At 39.1% G+C, this 22,062-nt stretch overlaps 1 protein-coding gene across 1 annotated transcript in view; it reads left to right on the plus strand.

Annotated features, from left to right (window-relative positions):
* The first annotated feature begins 237 nt into the window (after positions 1-237).
* Positions 238-22,062, plus strand: part of dnah9l (dynein, axonemal, heavy polypeptide 9 like) — a 57,064-nt gene continuing 35,239 nt past the window's right edge. Inside the window, exons 1-28 of the mRNA XM_062997722.1 lie at positions 238-309; positions 428-514; positions 921-1,079; positions 1,213-1,296; positions 2,339-2,506; positions 3,030-3,152; positions 4,029-4,151; positions 4,436-4,660; positions 7,342-7,433; positions 7,617-7,743; positions 8,290-8,448; positions 8,546-8,671; positions 8,844-8,951; positions 9,509-9,640; positions 9,897-10,057; positions 11,275-11,431; positions 11,515-11,660; positions 12,537-12,653; positions 12,760-12,898; positions 13,128-13,220; positions 14,073-14,267; positions 16,377-16,454; positions 16,571-16,703; positions 17,427-17,554; positions 19,013-19,161; positions 19,604-19,754; positions 20,097-20,228; positions 20,480-20,653. Of these exons, the coding sequence (XP_062853792.1) occupies positions 461-514; positions 921-1,079; positions 1,213-1,296; positions 2,339-2,506; positions 3,030-3,152; positions 4,029-4,151; positions 4,436-4,660; positions 7,342-7,433; positions 7,617-7,743; positions 8,290-8,448; positions 8,546-8,671; positions 8,844-8,951; positions 9,509-9,640; positions 9,897-10,057; positions 11,275-11,431; positions 11,515-11,660; positions 12,537-12,653; positions 12,760-12,898; positions 13,128-13,220; positions 14,073-14,267; positions 16,377-16,454; positions 16,571-16,703; positions 17,427-17,554; positions 19,013-19,161; positions 19,604-19,754; positions 20,097-20,228; positions 20,480-20,653 (3,633 nt within the window). The 5' untranslated portion in view covers positions 238-309; positions 428-460. The remainder of the gene's footprint in view (positions 310-427; positions 515-920; positions 1,080-1,212; positions 1,297-2,338; positions 2,507-3,029; positions 3,153-4,028; positions 4,152-4,435; positions 4,661-7,341; positions 7,434-7,616; positions 7,744-8,289; positions 8,449-8,545; positions 8,672-8,843; positions 8,952-9,508; positions 9,641-9,896; positions 10,058-11,274; positions 11,432-11,514; positions 11,661-12,536; positions 12,654-12,759; positions 12,899-13,127; positions 13,221-14,072; positions 14,268-16,376; positions 16,455-16,570; positions 16,704-17,426; positions 17,555-19,012; positions 19,162-19,603; positions 19,755-20,096; positions 20,229-20,479; positions 20,654-22,062) is intronic.

The raw sequence follows: 22,062 nt of genomic DNA on the forward strand, positions 1-22,062 counted from the left end.
ATGCGTATTCCTTCAGATTTTTTTCCTGCAGAAATTTTTTTTGAGACACAGTTCTATGGAGTGACGCATCAAAACTAAAACTGTTTGACCATATTGATCACTAATCACAAGACTTACTTACTTATCATAAGTAAAGATAGTTTTTATTATTTTGTCGGTTGTGCTGAAGCATTTCTTTAACACTATTTTTAGGAGCTACCTGATAAGTGGAAGAATCTAAAGAAATTAGCCTTCACTGTAAAACATGAGGTTGCGCCTCTGCAGTCGAATGAGGTGTCTGTTATTCGCAGGAAGTGTGTCCGCTTTGAGGTAAGAGGTTTAACACTTACAACTTAAGAGTGGAGCTAGTCATGATGTTTAGTTGAAGGCCTGGTGATTTGAAAAGGGGGTTGTAATGTTTCTCTCTTCTGTCTCACTATGTCTGTAGATTAAACAGCATGAATTCCGGGAGCAATTCCGTATGGAACCAATTTTTCGAATCAACATTGAGAACCCATACAAACTTATTGACAAGGTGCTTTCCCAACTGTGCCTGCATGCATTTGTCATGAAGTGTATATTTAAATATTGTGTGTAAGCTGAATAGTGTAAGTAAGTCATTTGTGACATGTAACCCTCGCTGGCCACTTTATTAGGTACACCATGCTCAAACAAGCCTGGATCCCTCAAATGAAGTGACAACTGGCTCATCTGATTACATTAATTAGCCAGGGGTAGAGGTGTTCGTAATAATGTGGCCAGTAATCGTATGTCTTTACAGTTATATAGAATTTTAATGATTTCTGCAGCTGTGTTTTGTCAGTAAATAATCAGATCACATATTGTACCTTTTGTTCAAATTAAAGTGTGACTTTAGGTGATAACTCTGGCATTACCAACCCTTGTGTAACATGCATATTTGTGTGTCTGTATGTGTGTAGACAAACTGCACAGTAGCTCAATTGGAAAATGAGATGCGCAGGCTGCAAGAAACTGCCAATCTGTTTGAGGTGAGCTTCCCTGATTACAAACAGCTCCGCCAATGCCGTTCTGACATCATCCTCCTCAAAGCAGTCTGGGACATGGTCATCTTTGTCAAGGTAATGAATGTCAAGGCTTATGACTAAAACAAAAAATAGGGTTTAACTTTTATCGCCAGTTTTAATAGAGTTTGACAATGATCAGAACTGAGTTAACTTTAAATAATAATCTTTGGCATGCTGGGAAATGAAGTCCAGTATCTTGGACTGGAGGAAGACATTGTGGAAGGCGATCAATGTGGAGCAGATGGACATGGAGCTCAGGAGGTTTGCTAAGGTAAAAATGAAGTTTTATATCACTGTATTTGTACAGTAAACTTATTCATAGACGGGGACAAATTAAAGAAACCCTAAAAAATCTCTCAAGATAATAAAAAAATGAAGAAACGTTTCCAGATGTATACTCCATAATACAAATGAACATTTTACTATTCACTGTAGCAGGTATAATCCAACTAGGTAACCTTAATTTAAAATCAAGAAGGCAATCTAAGTAACTTAGTAACAATCTAAGTAAGAAGAGATCATCTAAGTAACTGTAAAAGAGAATTTATTATTAGGGCACTAAATACAGAAGCCTCAGTCACAAAGACTGTCCCGCTAACTGGTGATTAATTGGAACAGTGATAATTGTGATCAATGTTTAAATCTATGTGACTGTCATTAGTAAATAGAATTGAAGTGATGGTCCAAAGAACATAGCAGATTAGAATAATGAATACAGATGTTACAAATTTGACTGATTACATGAGTACAAGGAACATTGTCACTTGGGAATGGTCTCCACTGGGATGACAATGGACACATACACAGGACATAATGGTTGACTTAAACGTTAATTATTAAAATTATAAATTATATAGAATTGGCTTCACAGTGATTTTATAGTAGACAGCGCTACTACAGCCATCAAAATACTGGAAGGAAGTAGCTTTTGAAAGCATGATGTTTCCAGTAGTTTCAGAATCTATAACAAAGTGCATTAAGTCTTGGCCACACATATTACCATGACAATTTATGCTGTTTTTTCTTTAATTTGTTACCCATCTGTGTTTCTACTATATTTTTCTGTGTTCATATACTGTATGTTTTTTTTTGGTAGCATGTGTCTTGTCTGACTTTCTGTTTCTCTAAAATCTGCGTGTCCTGTATCACACTGTGTGTCTTCCTTCATTTGAATAGCACTAAAGTAAAAGAAAAGTAGTGTGTTGATATATGAAAAGAAGTGTTGGTATGTGTATAAGGCATGCAGATTTTAGATTGGGTGTTTAATGTGCTTGGGACACTGATTTATTTGTTTATTTGTGTGAACGTTGCAGGAGATGAAAACTTTAGACAAGGAAGTACGTTTGTGGGACGTCTATACTGGTCTGGAATCAACAGTTAAAAACCTGCTGACATCATTAAGAGCTGTCAATGAACTGCAGAACCAGGCGGTCCGGCAGAGACACTGGCAACAGCTCATGCACACCACTGGGGTATTGGAAGTTATTAAGCCACTGGAGCAGGGCCGTAATCACAATATACGTATATAGCAGGGCCCCCCCCCAATATAATAATATACAAATGATAAATAAACATATTCCACTAACTACCTTTGCTTATTTTTGGGATCTGTCAGTGTTTTATATTTATTTATGGCAATGTATGGCTATGGCCTTGCACTCGAGCACAATCTTGTTAGATATCTAACTGTTTCCAAACTCAGCATTATCTAAAACACAATAATACAGGCGAACAACTACTGCACACCTGCAGTGCTGTACAGTATTACACTAAATTAGCATTTACTTATTTAGACTTTAGGGCAGTATGAAAGCAGGTAAAACAACTATTTATTGGTACTGTTTATTAATTGGTGTAAATTTGCACAATTGTAGTAATAAATAGCCCAATAAAAATAGTAGGGCCTAATCAATATAAGCCTCTCATGCTATAAACCCCAGTAAAATTACATCCTCTGCATTTTACATTAAACTGTAATATGTCTGTCAATGCCCCTGTGTTTAGGTGAGCTTTGTAATGAATGAAAACACCACTCTGGGGGATCTGCTTGAGCTTCAGCTCCATCGTGTGGAGGATGAGGTGAAGAACATTGTGGATAAAGCCGTGAAGGAAATGGGCATTGAGAAGGTACTGTAGATGATAAACTTGTTCAGCCAGTAAAAATTTTGTAAAATGTAAAAAAAAATCTTTTTGCATCATTGTGATTTAATTTTGAACTATTCCTCTTCCCAAATTGCCTTTAAATGTAAAGGTTATGAGGATCTCTCTGATGTACTCACAATTTAAAAATCCCTCTTAGTTATTTAATGGATTTGGGAGACTGGCTGTCTTGCAAGCATCTTGACATTCTTTTTTTTAGAAATCATTCTTTAGATACCAAAGACAGAGTTCTCCCCTAACTCCCATTAAATGTCTTCATTCATGCTTTCTGTCGCAGTCTTCTTATACCCCAGTACAGTGTGCAACTGTCCTTTTTTGACTGATTGCTATTTCTCTCTCACCGTTATTAACATGAGTCTGAAAGCATGTTATAAAATCTTGTGTGGCAGTTCTGACTGGAAAAGATTTGCAGTTCCATAACCTTTCACTTTTGAACTACCCAAACAATTGTACTAAAATTGATGTTTAAAGTGTTTGCTATAGCTTGCTTAATAATTCTGTCCATGAGAACTTTAGGAAGCTTTCTTAACTTTACCATGATTGCTAAATCTTGGCTGAAATCTTCCTAAACATAATACATTTTAAGAATAAATTCAGCATAGTGAGTTAGAACATCATTCATCATTTACAGTCTGTGTACTGTATGACATTTTAATACTGGATATTGAATATATACTAATTTTGTTTATTACCATAATCGGTAATAAATGCATACTTTGTTGCTCATATTAACCGTACATAATAAAATTACCTTGTGTGTAAATGTGAAGTGCATACGTGCACTAAAGGTTTACTAAATAACAAAAAACTAAAATTGTTGAATACTTGTTTTCCTAATTGTAGATTCTGGCTGAGATCAAGCAGACCTGGTCGATAATGTCTCTGTCTTATGAAACTCACACCAACACTGGAACCCCATTGCTCAAAGCTGATGAGAACCTGATCGAGACTCTGGAGGATAACCAGGTGATTAACAATCATGACAAATTAATTGAGCTTTTTAATTAAAATGTATAAAATAAAATATAAATCTAAAAATACAAAAATGTAATAAAACATACTTTAATTATATGGTTAAGTATTGAATGTGCAATTTTGATCAATTTACACTTGCAAATGTACATTTTCAATCTTTTTTTATTAATTTTTTAAACACTACTTTAAGCATTTCTGATTTTCTTATGTATCAGTAACTTTTAACTAGTCCATGTGAAAATGTTGAGAAGCTGAGAGTGTGTGTTTGTGTACAGGTACAGCTGCAGAACATCCTGATGAGTAAACATGTAGAGTATTTTCTGGTGGATGTAAGTGGCTGGCAGAGGCGACTAATGCTGGCAGATCTGGTAATTGGCTCATGGCTGGGTGTACAGCGCACATGGGCTCACTTACAAAGTATCTTCACCAACTCAGAGGATATCCGCAACCAGCTGGCAAATGATGCTGAGCGCTTTAACGGCATCCACCTTGACTTCCAGGTAAACTTTCTGTACTGTAGCATTGTAACTTGCCTAACAGCTAACAGCTAAAAGCTTCACTATTACTTATAGTAGCACTGCTGAGATTTCTTCGCCAAAAAGTTTCAAGAAAACAGTCCTGAATGGCACACTGAAAGTGTTGTAGGGATCATTTTTAGAATAAGCTTGTTTTTACTTATTTATTTGTTTTGCAACTTTACAAGGTTAAACATAAAAAATTATGTTTTATATTGATTTTACATTAATACAGGTAAAGAGAATTTACAAGTCTTTGTTTAATTAGCATTTTAGTCTGTTTCAACTTTTATTTAAGGTTTGCACAAATAAGTTAATATAAGAAATAAGAAATATCTATAAGTTGGAAAACACATTCACACAGAAATCATAAATGAATGTCATTAAAGGAAAGTTTTTGTAATTATAATTGCATATAACAAACAGACTCAGGACTGATTCTACTTACCATGCACATTTGTGACAGTGCTTAGGGTTTTATCCCAATGAAAACATGGCAGGCTCACTTGCTAAGTGACTAGCATCTTAGGATATTATGGTTGTATGAGAAAAGTATTACTTGATAGTACCCACAATATACTGTAAACTACTCATATCTTATTGCTATTTCTGATGGAAAAACAACAATAATTAACAATACATAGACAGTGGAACTACAGTGGGGTCAAAAAGTATTTAGTCAGCCACTGATTGTGCAGGTTCTCCTACTTAGAAAGATGAGAGAGGTCTGTAATTTTCATCATAGGTACACTTCAACTATGAGAGACAAAATGAGAAAAAAAAATCCAGGAAATCACATTGTAGGATTTTTAAAGAATTTATTTGTAAATTATGGTGGAAAATAAGTATTTGGTCAATAACAAAAGTTCAACTCAATACTTTGTAACATAACCTTTGTTGGCAATGACAGAGGTCAAACGTTTCCTGTAAGTCTTCACCAGGTTTGCACACACTGTAGCTGGTATCTTGGCCCATTCCTCCATGCTGATCTCCTCTAGAGCAGTGATGTTTTGGGGCTGTCGCTGGGCAACACAGACTCCACAAATTTTCTATGGGGTTGAGGTCTGGAGACTGGCTAGGCCACTCCAGGACCTTGAAATGCTTTTTACGGAGCCACTCCTTCGTTGCCCGAGCGGTGTGTTTGGGATCATTGTCATGCTGGAAGACCCAGCCACGTTCCATCTTCAATGCTCTCACTGATGGAAGGAGGTTTTGGCTTAAAATCTCACGATACATGGCCCCGTTCATTCTTCCCTTAACACGGATCAGTCGTCCTGTCCCCTTTGCAGAAAAACAGCCCCAAAGCATGATGTTTCCACCCCCATGCTTCACAGTAGGTATGGTGTTCTTGGGTTCTTCTTCTTCCTCCAAACACGACGAGTTGAGTTTTTACCAAAAAGTTCCATTTTGGTTTCATCTGACCACATGATATTCTCCCAATCCTCTTCTGGATCATCCATATGCTCTCTGGCAAACTTCAGACGGGCCTGGACATGTACTGGCTTAAGCAGGGGGACACGCCTGGCACTGCAGGATTTGAGTCCCTCTCGGCATAGTGTGTTACTGATGGTAGCCTTTTTACTTTGGTCCCAGCTCTCTGCAGGTCATTCATCAGGTCCCTCCGTGTAGTTCTGGGATATTTGCTCACCGTTCTCATGATCATTTTGACCCCACGGGATGAGATCTTGACCCCAAGGGAGATTATCAATGGTCTTGTATGTCTTCCATTTTCTTACAATTGTTCCCACAGTTGATTTATTCACACCAACCTGCTTGCCTATTGTAGATTTACTCTTCCCAGCCTGGTGCAGGTCTACAATTTTCTTCCTGGTGTCCTTCGACAGCTCTTTGGTCTTGGCCAGGGTTGAGTTTGGAGTCTGACTGTTTGAGGCTGTGGACAGGTGTCTTTTATACAGATAACGATGTCAAACAGGTGCCATTAATACAGGTAATGAGTGGAGGACAGAAGAGCTTCTTAAAGAAGAAGTTACAGGTCTGTGAGAGCCAGAAATCTTGCTTGTTTGTGGGTGACCAAATACTTATTTTCCACCATAATTTACAAATAAATTCTTTAAAAAGTCCTACAATGTGATTTCCTGGATTTTTTTTTCTCATTTTGTCTCTTATAGTTGAAGTGTACCTATGATGAAAATTACAGACCTCTCTCATCTTTCTAAGTAGGAGAACCTGCACAATCAGTGGCTGACTAAATACTTTTTGACCCCACTGTATACCTCATTATTGCTTCCTGGGATTAAACAAAGTTTAATGTTAAAAAATACAAACAAAGCCACTCAGGTGGCGCAGCGGTAAAACACGCTAGCACACCAGAGCTGGAATTTCGAATGCATCGTATTGAATCTTAGCTCTGCCATCCGGCTGGGCTGGGCGGCTACATGAACAACGATTGGCTGTTGTTCACAGGGTGGGATTAGCCAGACCAGGGTTCCTCATAACTGGTGCAATTGTGACCTCTGCTAGCTGATTGATGGCGCCTGAGCAGAGTTGAGGAATAATGCTGATCATGGTGTGGCTCTCCGTGCACAAGGCTGATCCGCATATGAACTTGCTTGAAAACTTGGTGAAAAGATGCAGTTGGTGTTATTTATTTATTTTTAAGCTACAACATTGACACAATTGACATCTCTAGTTCTTTATGTGAGCAGGAGTTGATGGTGAAAGTTGTAGAAACTGCAAATGTGATTGAAGTTACAAACCAGCCAGGCTTCTTGGAAAAAATTGAGACCCTACAACAAAGGTATAACTGAGTTTATTGTGCAAGATTTTATGCATTTTCTCCCCTTTTCTCCTATTTTTAGCATAGTCATTAAGATTTGGTGTCTTTGCTGTATCACTTGGCTTTTTATAACACTGCCATCTTAAATAACTGGGAATGTATTTATTTATTGATCTATAATAACTTGGGAATGTATTTATTCAGGTTGTCTGTGTGTGAAAAAGCTTTGGCTGAATATCTGGAAACAAAGCGGCTGACGTTTCCACGCTTTTACTTTGTCTCTGCTGCTGACTTACTGGAGATAGTTTCCAAGGGAACACAGCCCAGACAGGTAACCTAAAACACCACCAATGGCCCACATATTTTGTGTGTGTTTATGTATGATGGACCAGTGCTTATGAAACATTAAAACATTTTCAAATAACTACCTGCTTAAAAGAACATATATGGAATTTATTCGTTTTTATCCAAAGCAGCTTACAACTGTAAATGAATACAGTGCAAGCCATTGAAGGTTTATGGCGTTGCTCAGGGCCCCAACAGTGGCAACTTGGTGGTGATGGAGCTTGAACCAGGGGCCTTACGATGAATTGTCCAGTACATTTACCACTGATTTAGCCCCATTCTAATTTCTTCTACTTTTGCACTAATCACATTTGTATAATTCAAATCATGAAACTACTTTTAATATTAGACAAAGATAGCCCAAGTAAACACAACATACTTTTATTAAGTGATGTGCGCATTCATATTGGCTTACTTGGTACTTTGATTACTCAGTACTTAAATGTTTTGATCACTGATCAGAATACACATATTGGCAGGTATTATGCTGTGCATGTGTGTTATGCTAATGTTTGTGTGTGTGGGTGTGTAGGTTACACGACACCTGCTGAAGCTGTTTGATAACGTGGCTGATTTGAAGTTCAGAGATGAGGAAGGGGGTGAGGAAGGAAGGGTGGAGGTGGCAATGGGGATGTACAGCAGAGAGGGAGAGTATGTACCTTTCTCTGAGCCTTGCATATGTGAGGGACAGGTAACCCATACACACAGACACACACACACACACACACTAATAATTTGATAAGAAAAGCTACATTGTTGTTGTCTATTGTTTGTCTCCTCTGTGTCAGGCTGAGTGTTGGTTAGGTAAGCTGGAGCTCTCCATGCGTTCCACAGTGAGACAGGAGATCTCTGAAGCTGTAGCAGCATATGAGGATAAATCACGTGATCAGTGGCTCTTTGACTATCCTGCACAGGTGTGTGTGTGTGTGTGTGTGTGTATGTGTGTGAAGGTGTATGAGTGTGAGCCTGTCAGTGTGTGAGATGTGTATCCTTTTGTAAGTGAATAATTGTGAATGGAACTTTTTAGATGATTGTTAAAGTGTGTGTGTGTGTGTGTGTGTGTGTGTGTGTGTGTGTGTGTACCAGGTGGCTCTAACAGGTAGTCAGATCTGGTGGGCGACAGATGTCGGGATTGCATTTGAGCGGGTGGAGGAGGGATTTGAGACTGCACTCAAAGACTACAATAAAAAACAGGTCACTCACTCACTCACTCACTCACTCACTCACTCACAAACTCACTCACTCACTCACTCACTGACTTATGCCTTACTCACTCACTCACTCACTCATGCCATACCCACTCACTAACTCACTCTCTCACTCACTATTCATGCATTACTCACTCACTCACTCACTATTCATGCCTCACTCACTCACTCCTTCACTCACGCTGTACCCACCGTCTCACTCACTCTCTCACTTACTATTCATGCCTTACTTACTCATTCACTACTCATGCTTTACTCACTCACTTCTCATGCCTTACCAACTTGCTATTTTCTTCCAGTTTTCACCTACCACTTACTAATTTACTCCATCATTTACTAACTCACTTGATTCACACACTCATTACATCTAATTTTCTGTTACATCAGTCACTCAATCACTCCCTTAATTAGTCACTTACTGATCTTATTTACACATTCCACTAACTTTAACATTACATCCCTCCCTCATTTACTTACATTGTAATTGATGACAGGTGTTAATAATGAGATTATAATTCTATTTGTATCATTTTTGAATCTCAGGTCCTGCAGCTAAACTCTCTAATAAACATGCTGCTAGGTGAGCTGAGTCCTGGTGATCGTCAGAAGATCATGACTCTATGCACCATTGACGTTCATGCAAGAGATGTGGTGGCCAAACTGATCTCGCAGAAGGTAGCCAATAATAGTATCCCAATTTATCTCTATGCAACCTGTCTGTTTATGCATAGCAGGCAAAACGTATGCATTTAGTATGTTCTCAGAAAGCGTTATGCATACACTTTATCAGTATAATGCTTGCGGCCCAGTCTAATGGGTGAAACAGTAAAACATGTCTGGTGTATATGGGTCCAAACCTAATGGAGAAATTGAGAAAAAATTTGGTTGTGTTTACTAAATGCTAAAATCATGTTGAAATCATGTTTTCTAGGTGATAAATGGGCAGGCGTTTGCATGGTTGTCTCAGTTACGGCACCGCTGGGATGAACAGCAGAAACACTGCTACGTCAACATTTGTGATGCCCAGTTTCAGTTCTCTTATGAATATTTGGGCAACACCAACCGGCTGGTCATTACACCACTAACTGACCGGTTAGTTTAAACCCACTCTTCTCCTCTCCTCGCGTACAGTCAGATACACTATAATCCTTGTTGTTTCGTCTAAATATGAGTTAAATGCTAGATACATAAACATGCGAATGTGCAGTGCAAAGAGTGATTTTATGTGATGGCATTTTTAAATGCATCTGAATTTAACATTTACTTACCAAAGCTGTAGCTAATCGTGTAAAATTCTGCTTGTACAGGTTTAAAAGCTGCTTTATTATGGAAATAATCAACCATAAAACCATCTAAAAACTTGTGTTTTAATTGTATGGTGTCAATAGTAATGGTTATAAATGGTGTGGTGGCAAAAGTAACAGCTAATATGCCATTAGGTATGTAAATACTGTGGAAGAATGATGTAGTATAGAAGTGTGAAATAAAATGCATTCCAAATTTTCTGTGGCCAACAATAGTCATATGTGAATTATATATTCCCCATTTATGTCTTTATGATTAGGGCTGCTGGAATTGCATGACATAACCTGCCCAAAATAACCCAATACCCAAAATCAGTTTCAAATTAATTATTATTTATCGCATTTATCCTATAGTATAAAAATCAAATTTTAGTCTCAACGAATGGGAAACCTGTCAACAGGCTTCAGATGGGGCACTGGGTGGTGCAGCAGTCTGTTGAGCACCAGGTGCCCATACAGACATGATAGGTTGGGGGGGGGGGGGGGGGGGGGGTGCTCTGCCTGCTGATTAAGGTGCCTACATGATGGGTGGCTGATTCACTGATCGTAGTGTGTAATTCAGATGCGATGCTGATCTATATAAGACCCTGTCTCCTGCAGGTGAAAGAAACAGTGTCTGTCAGAGAGGGCACTTGATTGTCTGACTTCTCCACTTTCGGTGTGGGGGTCTCCGGTGGTAGAGAAACTTACAGTTGGGGATTTGGATACAACTAGGTATAAATGTTAAAAAAAAAATAATAAAATGCTGCACTCGATGAACACCCTGTTTTTGGGAGGTGGAAGAAATTTTTCTATCCATTGATATTTGTTTACACTTAAATAAATAAAGCAGAACATTTCGTGACTTTAACATGGCTTTAATTTTATACATAATGTGCAAGGTATCTAATGTACAAGAAGTATCTAATGTAACATGTAGTGCTGGAATATTCAACAGCAGTTGAATTTTCTTGCTTTTGCTGTGTTTATACTTCATGTTTGTTTAATCTCCAACACTGTGTGCAGATGTTACATTACTCTGACTCAGTCTCTTCATCTGACCATGAGTGGCGCCCCCGCTGGTCCTGCTGGGACCGGCAAGACCGAGACTACCAAAGACCTGGGTCGCTCGCTTGGCATTATGGTCTACGTATTTAACTGCTCAGAACAGATGGACTACAAAGTAAGAATGTACCGAGTTACAGGGTATGAACTACATTTTGTAATTTCTAAGCACACATTCACTATGTGTCTTTTGCCTGTCAGTCTATAGGAAATATCTATAAGGGTCTGGCTCAGACAGGAGTGTGGGGCTGCTTTGATGAGTTTAACAGGATCTCTGTGGAGGTTTTGTCTGTAGTTGCTGTGCAGGTTAAAACTATTCAAGATGCCATTCGCAACAAGAAACACAGGTCAGAACACTATATGTATTATACACTATGTGGCCAAAGGTATATGAACACCTGACCATGAGTTGACTGGACATCCCATTTTAAAAACATCATTATTTTAATATGAAGTAATAGACGTATTGGAATTGCTCTGTACAACAGCCTCCACCCTTGTGGAAAGGCTTTTAATTGGATTTGGGATTATGTCTGTGGGAATTTGTACCCATTCTGTGAAATCCCAATTCATCCCAAAGGTGTTCACTAAAGTTATGGTCAGTGCTTTCTTTTTGGACCTTACTTTGTGCCCAAGGGCATAGTTATTCTGGGACAGAGTAGAGCCTTTCCCAAGCTTTGTCACAAAGTTGAAAGCATACAATGTATTTGATATCATTTATTTTATACAGGGTGACACAGTGGCTTGGTAGGTAGCACTGTCACCTTACAACAAAAAGGTCTTGGGTTCAGTTCCCAGGTGCAGTCTGGGTCTTTTCTTTGTGTATTTGCATGTTCTCCCCATGTCTGAATGGGTTTCCTTCGGGTGCTTCAGTCTCCTCCCACTGTCCAAAGACATGCAGTCAGGTTAAGTGGAGATACTAAAGGTCCCCCTAAATATGAGTGTATGTGTGAATGTATGTATGTGTATTTACCTTATGATGGACTGGCAACCTGTCCAGGGTGTTTCCGGCCTTTTACTCCATGAATCTGACCCACTGTGACCCTGAATAGGATAAAGCTGTGGTAAAACAGACAATAAATGAATGATTTTATACTGTAGTTAATTTGGAGGGGTGTTAACATACATTGGGCCATAAAGTGTATGTCAGTTGCAGATAATGTAAAACATTATAAACAATTATAAGTCATTTTTAAATTCATTTTTATTTTTGTTCTGATCAGGTTTTACTTTCTGGGTGAGGAGATTGAGCTGAAGCCAACTGTGGGAATCTTCATTACTCTGAATCCAGGATATGCAGGGAGAGCAGAACTGCCTGAGAACCTTAAAGCTCTCTTTAGGTTTCACATACTTCATTTAATTGTAAAAAACCCAAAACAATTAAAAAGCAGTGCGAACTAATAGAATGAATAAAGTTATAATTTTGTGTGTATTTGTGTGCATCAGGCCATGTGCCATGGTGATTCCTGACTTTGAGTTAATCTGTGAAATCATGCTGGTGGCTGAGGGTTTCATAGATGCTCGTCTGCTAGCTCGCAAGTTTATCAGTTTGTACACGCTTTGCAAAGAACTGCTTTCCAAACAGGTACCACATATATTAGTGCTTACATTTAATTAATAACAGAGTTGCAAATAATTGTTTTTATGTGAAGTATATGTTAACTTTAATGTTAGATGTCACTTCAAACCATGCCAAACACACATGACAAAAACGTCAGGTACTGGCAGTCTGGTCAGAATAAATAAATGGTACAGGTAAATTAGTGGGCACTGACCCAAAGCAGTTGTTTAATTAATTTAATTTTGTTTGGCAGGATCACTATGACTGGGGCCTCCGAGCAATAAAGTCGGTGCTGGTGGTTGCCGGGTCACTGAAAAGACAAGAGAGGAGTCGTCCAGAGGAACAGGTGCTCTCATGAACTGTAGAACAATTGTGCATGCCACATCAGTATAAAATTATAGGTTGATGGTATTTTCTCAAACTACATGTGTAGAATGCAACAGATATGATCAGGATAAAGACCTACATAACTGATAATGGCCAAATTGTTATGGACAGATTAGTGGGTTGAAGTATCTCTGAATCAGCAAGCGGTGCTCCCCACTGACAGTGGTCCGAGGAGGTACAAACCATAAACTGCTGCCAAGACTCATTGATGCCAGAGGACATTTAGGCTATGGTGTCTGGTATGGACCAACAAAGGGCTACTGTGGCTCAAACTGCATATATTCAATAATGGTGATAACGTATGCATCACAACATACAGTTTATTAAACAGCTTGTGTATGGGATGCACAGTCCCAAAACATTTAAGTGCCCATTCTACCTGCTGTTTACTGTTAAAAAGAATCTACAGTTGGCATGCAGGCATTAAAATTTGCCATTGGAGCAATGGAACAAGGTTGGCTGCTCTGATCATGTGGACAGCCAGGCATGTGTGTGTTATTTACCCAGGAAAGAAATGGCAATAAGATGCTGGATGATCTACCTAACACCTAACTTTTAGATGTAGAAAGACCTGCTGGTCCCAGATACCACATGAAACCCTCAGATCATGTGGAGTACAATTTTCTGTGAATCATAGCTGTTTTGATAGCATATTTGGCAAGTGGTCCAAGTGCTTTGCTTACCATTGTATGCCAAGCATATATTATTATTGGTTTTTCCTTATATAACTTGTTTTGCATTTAACCAGCTATTTTGAAGTCATACAGCTGTTAAATAATTGTTAAATAATGTTTGGAAATGTTGTGTTTAGGTGCTGATGAGGGCCTTAAGAGATTTTAACCTACCAAAGATTGTAACAAGTGACGTGCCAATATTCCTGGGTTTGATCAGTGATTTGTTTCCGCTGTTGGACATTCCACGTAAGAGAGACCAACAGCTGGAGCAGCATGTTCGTCAGGCAATCAGCGAGCTACGACTGCAGCCAGAAGAAAACTTCATCCTAAAGGTTGGGTGGGCTTTTTTGATTCTTTTATTGATGACATAGAAAGCACAAATTTTAAATAAGAATTTTGTTTATTAAAGGAAAAAAATTAACACAAGTGATCAATGCTACTAGTCCTTTATTGCAATTTAGTTGCTCAATAAATATTAACCTACAAAGATAGTCTTTATTCTTGCCATCACTGTTAAAGCTGTTTAATCACTTACATAAAATCTTTTCAGCGACTTGAAGTAGTCTGAAAGGTTTTCACAAGCAGGAGACTTTAGGAAGAAATAAGAAGCAAAAGTTATTGAAAAGGTCTTGAAAAGGTTAACAAGCCAAATCCAAGCTCTAATACTCCAGTGATACCCAGTCAGAGCCATTGTTCCCAAATGGGAAAATCTTGTGAAAGTAGTAAATCTTTCCATAAGTGGCCAGTCTACTAGAATATTGCACTAAATGAAGTAAAAAAAGAACCCAGGCAAACCCTTGTTTGCCTCACAGAAGGTCAGCATCCATGATTCTTCAATTAACTCCAATCAAGAAGAACATAAAGGCTTGTCTCACATTTGTAAAAAACACTTTACAACATCCCTAAGTTAATTAAGACAAATTAAATGTAAATGGATCATTTGCAAGTAAAATGTTAAATCTGGTGTAAAGTTAACACAGTAGTAGTAGAAACTTTGAGTAGTAGAAACTTTATTGTCACTATAAATTGCAACAGGTACAATTACAGCGAAATTAGCCATCAACCCGTCCAGAACATTCAATATGACAAGTGGGGCGGGGGAGACAGAACGGGAAGACAGGATAAGAAACAAGAAATGATAACACATTGGGAGAGTAGGAGATAAAAAAAATACAGCAACCAGATTGTGCTCCCTGAGGAGCACACTATGGTAACACGAAAAAAAGCTCCTTACAGCACACAAGCACATGTAAACATAAGAACATAACATAGTCACACAACCAGCCACGGGTTAGGGATGTGGGGATCGGAAAAGTAACCAACTACGACAAGCAGCCATCCGGCGATTCGCAGCCATGACCAGCGCGCGCTGCAGACCCGTCCTGCCGTATTGGTGGAATTAAGCTAAGAGTGGAGGCGTTGGGTTGGGGGTTGGGAAAATGTTCTGTCGCCCTTCATTCCTGTAAGCAAAAAGTCTGTACAAAGTTCGCGATAGGATTGCGTTTACAGCAGTTGCTACCCAGAATGAAAAACAGTCAGAGAGCAGGGGAGGGTAGGTACGAGATGACCCGTAGCAACAGATCCTCTGGAGGAATTTCCTTATCAGCAAGGCCGATGCTGATAACAGGGTAAACCGAAGAGCAGAAATGACTTGTATTTTAATCTAAGCACGAGTAAAATTTCTTTAACACATGCTCTCAGATTGAGTCAGTCTCTGGTTCAAACCGTTCTGCAAAGCCGTTAGTTTCTCCAAGATGGAATCCATATTGCGATTTATAGTCATAGTCTGAGTTCCAACGGCTCTGCCCATCATATCAATCAAATTGGGCAGTTTCTGTGGACCTTTGACAACTGACCCAACTCTTTTAATTTCCCGATACAGCAGGGTAAAGCCTAATCCAATCAGCAAAAACCCCACAATCAAAGTGCCGAATAGGTAAACATCCTCTATGTCCTCTAACGAAAGAGGTGCCAGGCACACGACCCTCCACTTCTCCCACGAGTCCATCGCGTATCCCGCCATCTGCGTTCTGCCGGGGCATGTGGGTTCCCCCGAACCCGAACTTCTCGATGAGAAGATGGTGTCAATAGCATTCAGAGACCATTTAACCAATTCCATAATTTGTTCTTTGAAGAGCAAATTCTATAATACATTAATACAATAATATATTATAATACAATAATATATTATTCTATAATACATAATACATAAAGTTAAACATGGTGGCAGAAGTGTGATAGTGTGAGGATGCTTTACTGTGTCAGAACCATATGTAAGTATTGTCATATGTAAGTAACTGCTCTATACCAGTGCCAAAACAACTGGCCAGTTATACCAAGGGATATATAAATACTTACATATACATACTTATACTTATTATGGCTTTACAATGGCTTGCACTTTAAACAACATAATAGTTACCTCAATTATTTATTGGCAGGTGACTCAGTTAGAGGATCTGCTGGCAGTGAGGCATTCTGTATTTGTGGTTGGTGGAGCTGGAAGTGGAAAAAGCCAGGTGAGCAAGACAAACGCTCTACATATAAAATCGATTACATTGTGCACAGTATAAGAAAGCAATAAAATATGTAAAGTTACACAGGACGTGATATTCTACAATTACTCTGTATTTAGATTTTGAAGACATTACATAGAACCTACTCCAACATGAAACTGAAACCTGTGTGGAGTGATATGAACCCTAAAGCAGTGACCACGGACGAGCTGTTTGGATTTCTGCATCCTGCCACACGAGAGTGGAAGGATGGTAAGTACAAAAAAGTTAGGCCAATTATGCTTTGGGATTGTGTGGCAGCTAACATCACAGAAAAAGGAAACTTGTATGGGTAGATGGAAAAATATATTTTGTTTAAATAAAAAATTATGGAAGCATAATCTGCTGACTTCCAGGATGTTCATTTAAAACACACCTTATAAAACGGATAGTTCCGGTCCTAAAATCTGATTGGCTGAGCTGCGTTCGAAGCCGTTGTAAAATCCCCGATAAACGCACACCTATGACCACCTCACATCATTCCATATAATTATGCCACAATAAGTTAATGTTACATTCGCCCTCATGTTGCCTAGCAACACTGTTAATCGAACTACCTTGCGTCACGGAAGAATGCTTTATTGTAAGTTTATACACAATAACTCCATTTATGAATTAAACATTGTTGTATTTATTGTATTTTATGTTGACCGCCGTTTTATAAAAGCAATAAGCCACTCGAGACCGTGCGTTACTGCTATGATTTTAGCACGGGAAAGAAGTTTTAGGCACTCCGCTTCACGTCGTGCCAAAAACGTCATTCCCGTGCTAAAATCACAGTAACGCACGGCCCCTCGTGGCTTATTGCTTTATTAAACGTCATTAAAACTGTGGGTGGATTAGAAACCTGTACTTCATACAAGACAGTTCAAAAGCTATGAGTACAATAAGCAACTGTGTGGAAACGGCTTTACCATGTTTATATTTCTGTTTTAGGTCTTTTCTCCTCCACTATGAGAGAACTATCTGCTTTATCCCATGATGGTCCTAAGTGGATTGTGCTGGATGGTGACATTGATCCAATGTGGATAGAATCTCTTAACACAGTTATGGATGACAACAAGGTCATTATATACAACTGAGATTTAAAATGTTTAAAATTTGTAAACCATTATTATTATTATCATCGAGTTTGCTTTGGTTCAAAGTAGTAATAACGATTCAAAACAGATGCTTAAAATGCTTGAAGGTAGACAATTCTTCTTTTGGATGATGTCACTAAATTTGTGACACCATTATAAACCAATCACATCTGACATGCAAATCAGTATTTGATCATGAAAAAGTGTCTAACAAACTCTGTAGCTTTCTACTGATGAATAAAGCAAGCTTACACAAAATCCCAGTTATGGAAAACTTTACATTTTATGACACTGTCCATGCAGTATTCCAGAGCTTGATATTGACAGGTGCTGATTTTGCAGCCAGGGTTGATGTAAAATTTCCTTGACCGCAGATAGAGTCATTTTTGTTCCAGCTTCTAATTTAAACCAGACCTTCATTGGATGTTCTCGGACAAATTGTTTTCAGAATAAGGTGCAATTTTTTGTTTTTTAAAAATTTCCCCCCTTTTTCTCCCCCTTTAGCGCATCCAATTGTTCAGTTTGCATCGTGCTTCCTCTCTGTCTATGCCGAACCCTGCCCTGACCGAGGAGATCGAAGCTAACCCATATCCCCGCCGAAACATGGGCAGCAGCCGGATGCATTTTTGCCACCCACACATTTATGAGTTTGGCGCCACCTAGTGTTGCATGCGGAGAGACACACCCTAAGGGCACTCTTCCTCATCTCTGTGCAGGCGCCTCTTATCAGCCAGCAGAGGTCGTAATCGCATTCTGACAGAGAGACCCACATCCGGTTCTTTGTCCCGCCCCCCAACTGAGCAACCGGCCAATCGCTGCTCATACAGCCACTCAGCCTCGGACCGGTGAGGCAGAGCTGGTTTCGATACGAGGTACTCAGAATCCAGCTCTGGTTGCAGCGTGTCTTTTTACCGCTGCGCCACCTGAGTGGCCATAAGGTGCAAGTTTAAGTTTTCTTTCTGATCTTGATTAGGGACCACTATTTCACCAACCACTAACAAAGAATTACAAAGGGAAAATTTCTACACCATCGAATGAGTTATTTAAATTGCTGTTTGTATATAGTTGACCAGAAATGTTTAATGCAGATTGACCAGTGAGTGTTGATGTGGATAAAGAATCCTCAGACTTGTACAACTAGGTACAACTAAAAACTACCACTTTCTCGGTTTCTCAGATTTCTAATACAGGCTCTAATGAGAACTTAGTAAACACTCCAGCAAACTTGAAAAGGTAAAATTTTAATGAAAATGCTTTGGTGACATTTTGTTTAGGATAAGGTTTCTAAGAATTTTACAGTCAGAGTGTCATTGAGCTAAGTAACCATAAAGATCTTTTTATGAACTTTCTTTGCCCATCTTTACCACAGGTGATGACTGTAAATGTTTCTCTCTCTTTCTCTATGTGTGTGTATGTGTGTGTGTGGTACGTATCTGTTAGGTGCTGACTCTGGCCAGTAATGAGCGCATCTCTCTTACATCCTCCATGCGTCTGCTGTTTGAAATCAGTCACCTGAAGGCTGCAACTCCAGCAACAGTATCCAGAGCAGGCATTCTTTATGTTAACCCACAGGATCTAGGCTGGAACTCGTAAGGAATGGCTGTTAGCCGTACTTCTTAACCTGGCTCTAATTTACTCAACTTCCGAGTCTAAGACCTTTAACTGTTTCCACTTCTACATCATTCAGCCAAAACTTCCTAAAAAGGCTGTATCAATTATATATGTCACGGTTAGGGAGGTTAATATGGGCTGATGGTAGTTACTCGGAGTACAAGTGTTAAATGCAGCATATATAGGCTGCATACAGACATAAGTGACATTAATAAGGGGCAAATAAAGACAAGTACCTGGTAGTAATTCCGTGTAAGTAAGTAAGTAAGTCCATGTCTTGTCCGTGCAGAGCTGTTTTGACTGCATACATATTAGTCAGGTGGTCCTAATGTTGTGGCTATTCAGTGTATATATAAAGTATGTACAGTACATATGTGTTATGACATAACAGATGCTCACTAGATTCTGGTTATTTTACAGCTATGTTACAAGTTGGATTGATAGTCGTCAGGCCCAATCAGAACGAGCCAATCTGACCATCCTTTTTGACAAATACGTGCCCTACTGTTTAGAGCAGGTCAGGTGTAACCTGAAGACCATTACACCTATACCTGAGACCAGCATGGTGCAGGTGATGCACAACAAACAAACACCCAAACACACACAGAAAACCAACACATATACCTAAGACATTGTGGTTCCTAAGATACAGGTGAAGTAAGAAGTGTATGTACACTTGTAATTGACGTATGTCATCTTGTCATAATTTCAATTATTTTCAAACAGTCATGAAAAAAAAAACAGTTACAAGAATTATAAAAATCCCAAGACATGCATGATCCTTACACGTCTGTAAACTGTATGCACAGTCACACTAATATACTAATATACTAATATACATATACTGCAACTAACACTGACACATGACTTATTTGTATATATTCTGTAGAATTGTAATGTGTGTGTATTGTAGACACTGTGTTGCTTTCTGGACTGCTTATTAACTGATGAAAACACACCTGCTGACTCTCCTCGTGAACTCTATGAGATCTACTTTGTGTTTGCCTGTGTTTGGGCTTTTGGGGGTGCGCTCTTTCAGGATCATGTGAGTGATTTACTGTATTATATCAACAATGCTAACTGTTTGTCATTGCTTGCATTGTTGTGGTAAACAGCACCCTACTTTAAACTTAGGTCTTTTAAATTTCTGTGGATTTCTCTTTAATGAATGAAAGTTATCAAAGATATCAATAAGATAATCAATAATTTATGGATGATTTTGTATGGATGATCTGTATATGCACTGCAAACATAACAACACAAAACTTTTTCTTGTGCTTCATCTCTGAATTATAGTTAAGAGACTACCGTGGTGAGTTTAGTCGCTGGTGGAATAAGGAAATGCGGGCAGTGAAGTTTCCCTCCCAGGGAACTGTGTTTGATTATTACATTGACCCCAACACAAAGAAATTCACTCCTTGGAGCGAACGCACTCCTCTATTTGAGCTGGAGCCTGATGCCCCACTGCAGGTACCCACAATCTGTGAAACACACACACACACACACACACACACACACACACACACACACACACACACACACACACACACACACACACACACACACACTTTATGACATAAGATGAAAAGTTAATTTCTTCTCAGGCTGCCTATGTTATTGCAAATGTGCCACACTGACTGCTTAAAAAAATCCTAATATAACAGCTAATATAATAATAGGTTGTGTATAAATAATAAAGTGTTTTGAGCAAATGTTAACATTTTATCTAAGAGTCAAAGCTTAACAATGTGTACATACTGTATTATACCCTTGTAAAATGGTAATGTTGGGTTACCAATATCTGCCATGTCTGTATGTGTGTTTGGTGACATTGAGTTTTATCATAGGTTTGTTGTGTGTGTGTGTTTGTGTGTGTGTGTGTATTTTAAATCTGCTGGGTCATAGATAAATGTATATAAAGGTATAAATATTCATACATCAACTTATATAATAAAGTTGGTGGTGTAAAAAGTTAAAACAAAATTTCTTATCCAGTGGTGATTGAATGACTACAGCTGATAACAAACAATTAATTTGACTACATTCTTTATTTTTGGTATTTCTGCCAAAAAAGGGAAGAAAACTCAATCTGTAACATTTTTTGAGAGAAAATTTGCCCAGAAGGTCAAACTTCCTTCTTATATGGAAACCTCCAAGCTCATGGCGATGTAAAGCTTGCTTAAATGTGTTACCAGATAACGGGTTCACCTGATCTTGTAATTGTCACGTGGGAGAGAAAGGACTCAAGTGCGGAGATTAACTTAAACAATAATTTTATTTTTTAAATGAAAAATTAAACACAAAACACAAAACAAAAACAAAACCAATAATGAACCCCGCTGGAGACCGCTGGGCGATGCAGGCAACGAAAACTGAAAAAGGAAAACAAAGATTAATGCAAGGCGCGAACCCGGGTCGCGCCGGTGCATGGCGGTTGTGTTGCCACCGCGCTAACGTAGCGCGGGTGAGGGGGTGTGTGTAGACGCTGAAGATAAAGCGCTAGGTATGAACCGGGTAATGGCGTTATAGCCGAGCGCTTGACGGCATCACCATCAGGCAGTTACTGAACCTACAGGCGCTGAAACATAAAGCGGTGGGTGTGAACCGGGTAATGGCGTTATAGCCGAGCGCTTGACGGCATCACCATCAGGCAGTTACTGATCCCACTGTCGCTGAAAATAAAGCGGTGGGTATGAACCGGGTAATGGCGTTATAGCCGAGCGCTTGACGGCATCACCATCAGGCAGTTACTAACCCACCAAGCTGAAAGCGCTAAGGCACTACAGCAATATGACACGGGAGTTAAGGACTCCCGGACATCAATAGCCCCCAGCACAGCGGTGGGCTACGGGAAGATCGCGATTGGCGTGACTTCGCTG

This window comes from Trichomycterus rosablanca, chromosome 6 (genome assembly GCF_030014385.1).
Source record: "Trichomycterus rosablanca isolate fTriRos1 chromosome 6, fTriRos1.hap1, whole genome shotgun sequence".
NCBI classification, from domain to species: Eukaryota; Metazoa; Chordata; class Actinopteri; order Siluriformes; family Trichomycteridae; genus Trichomycterus; species Trichomycterus rosablanca.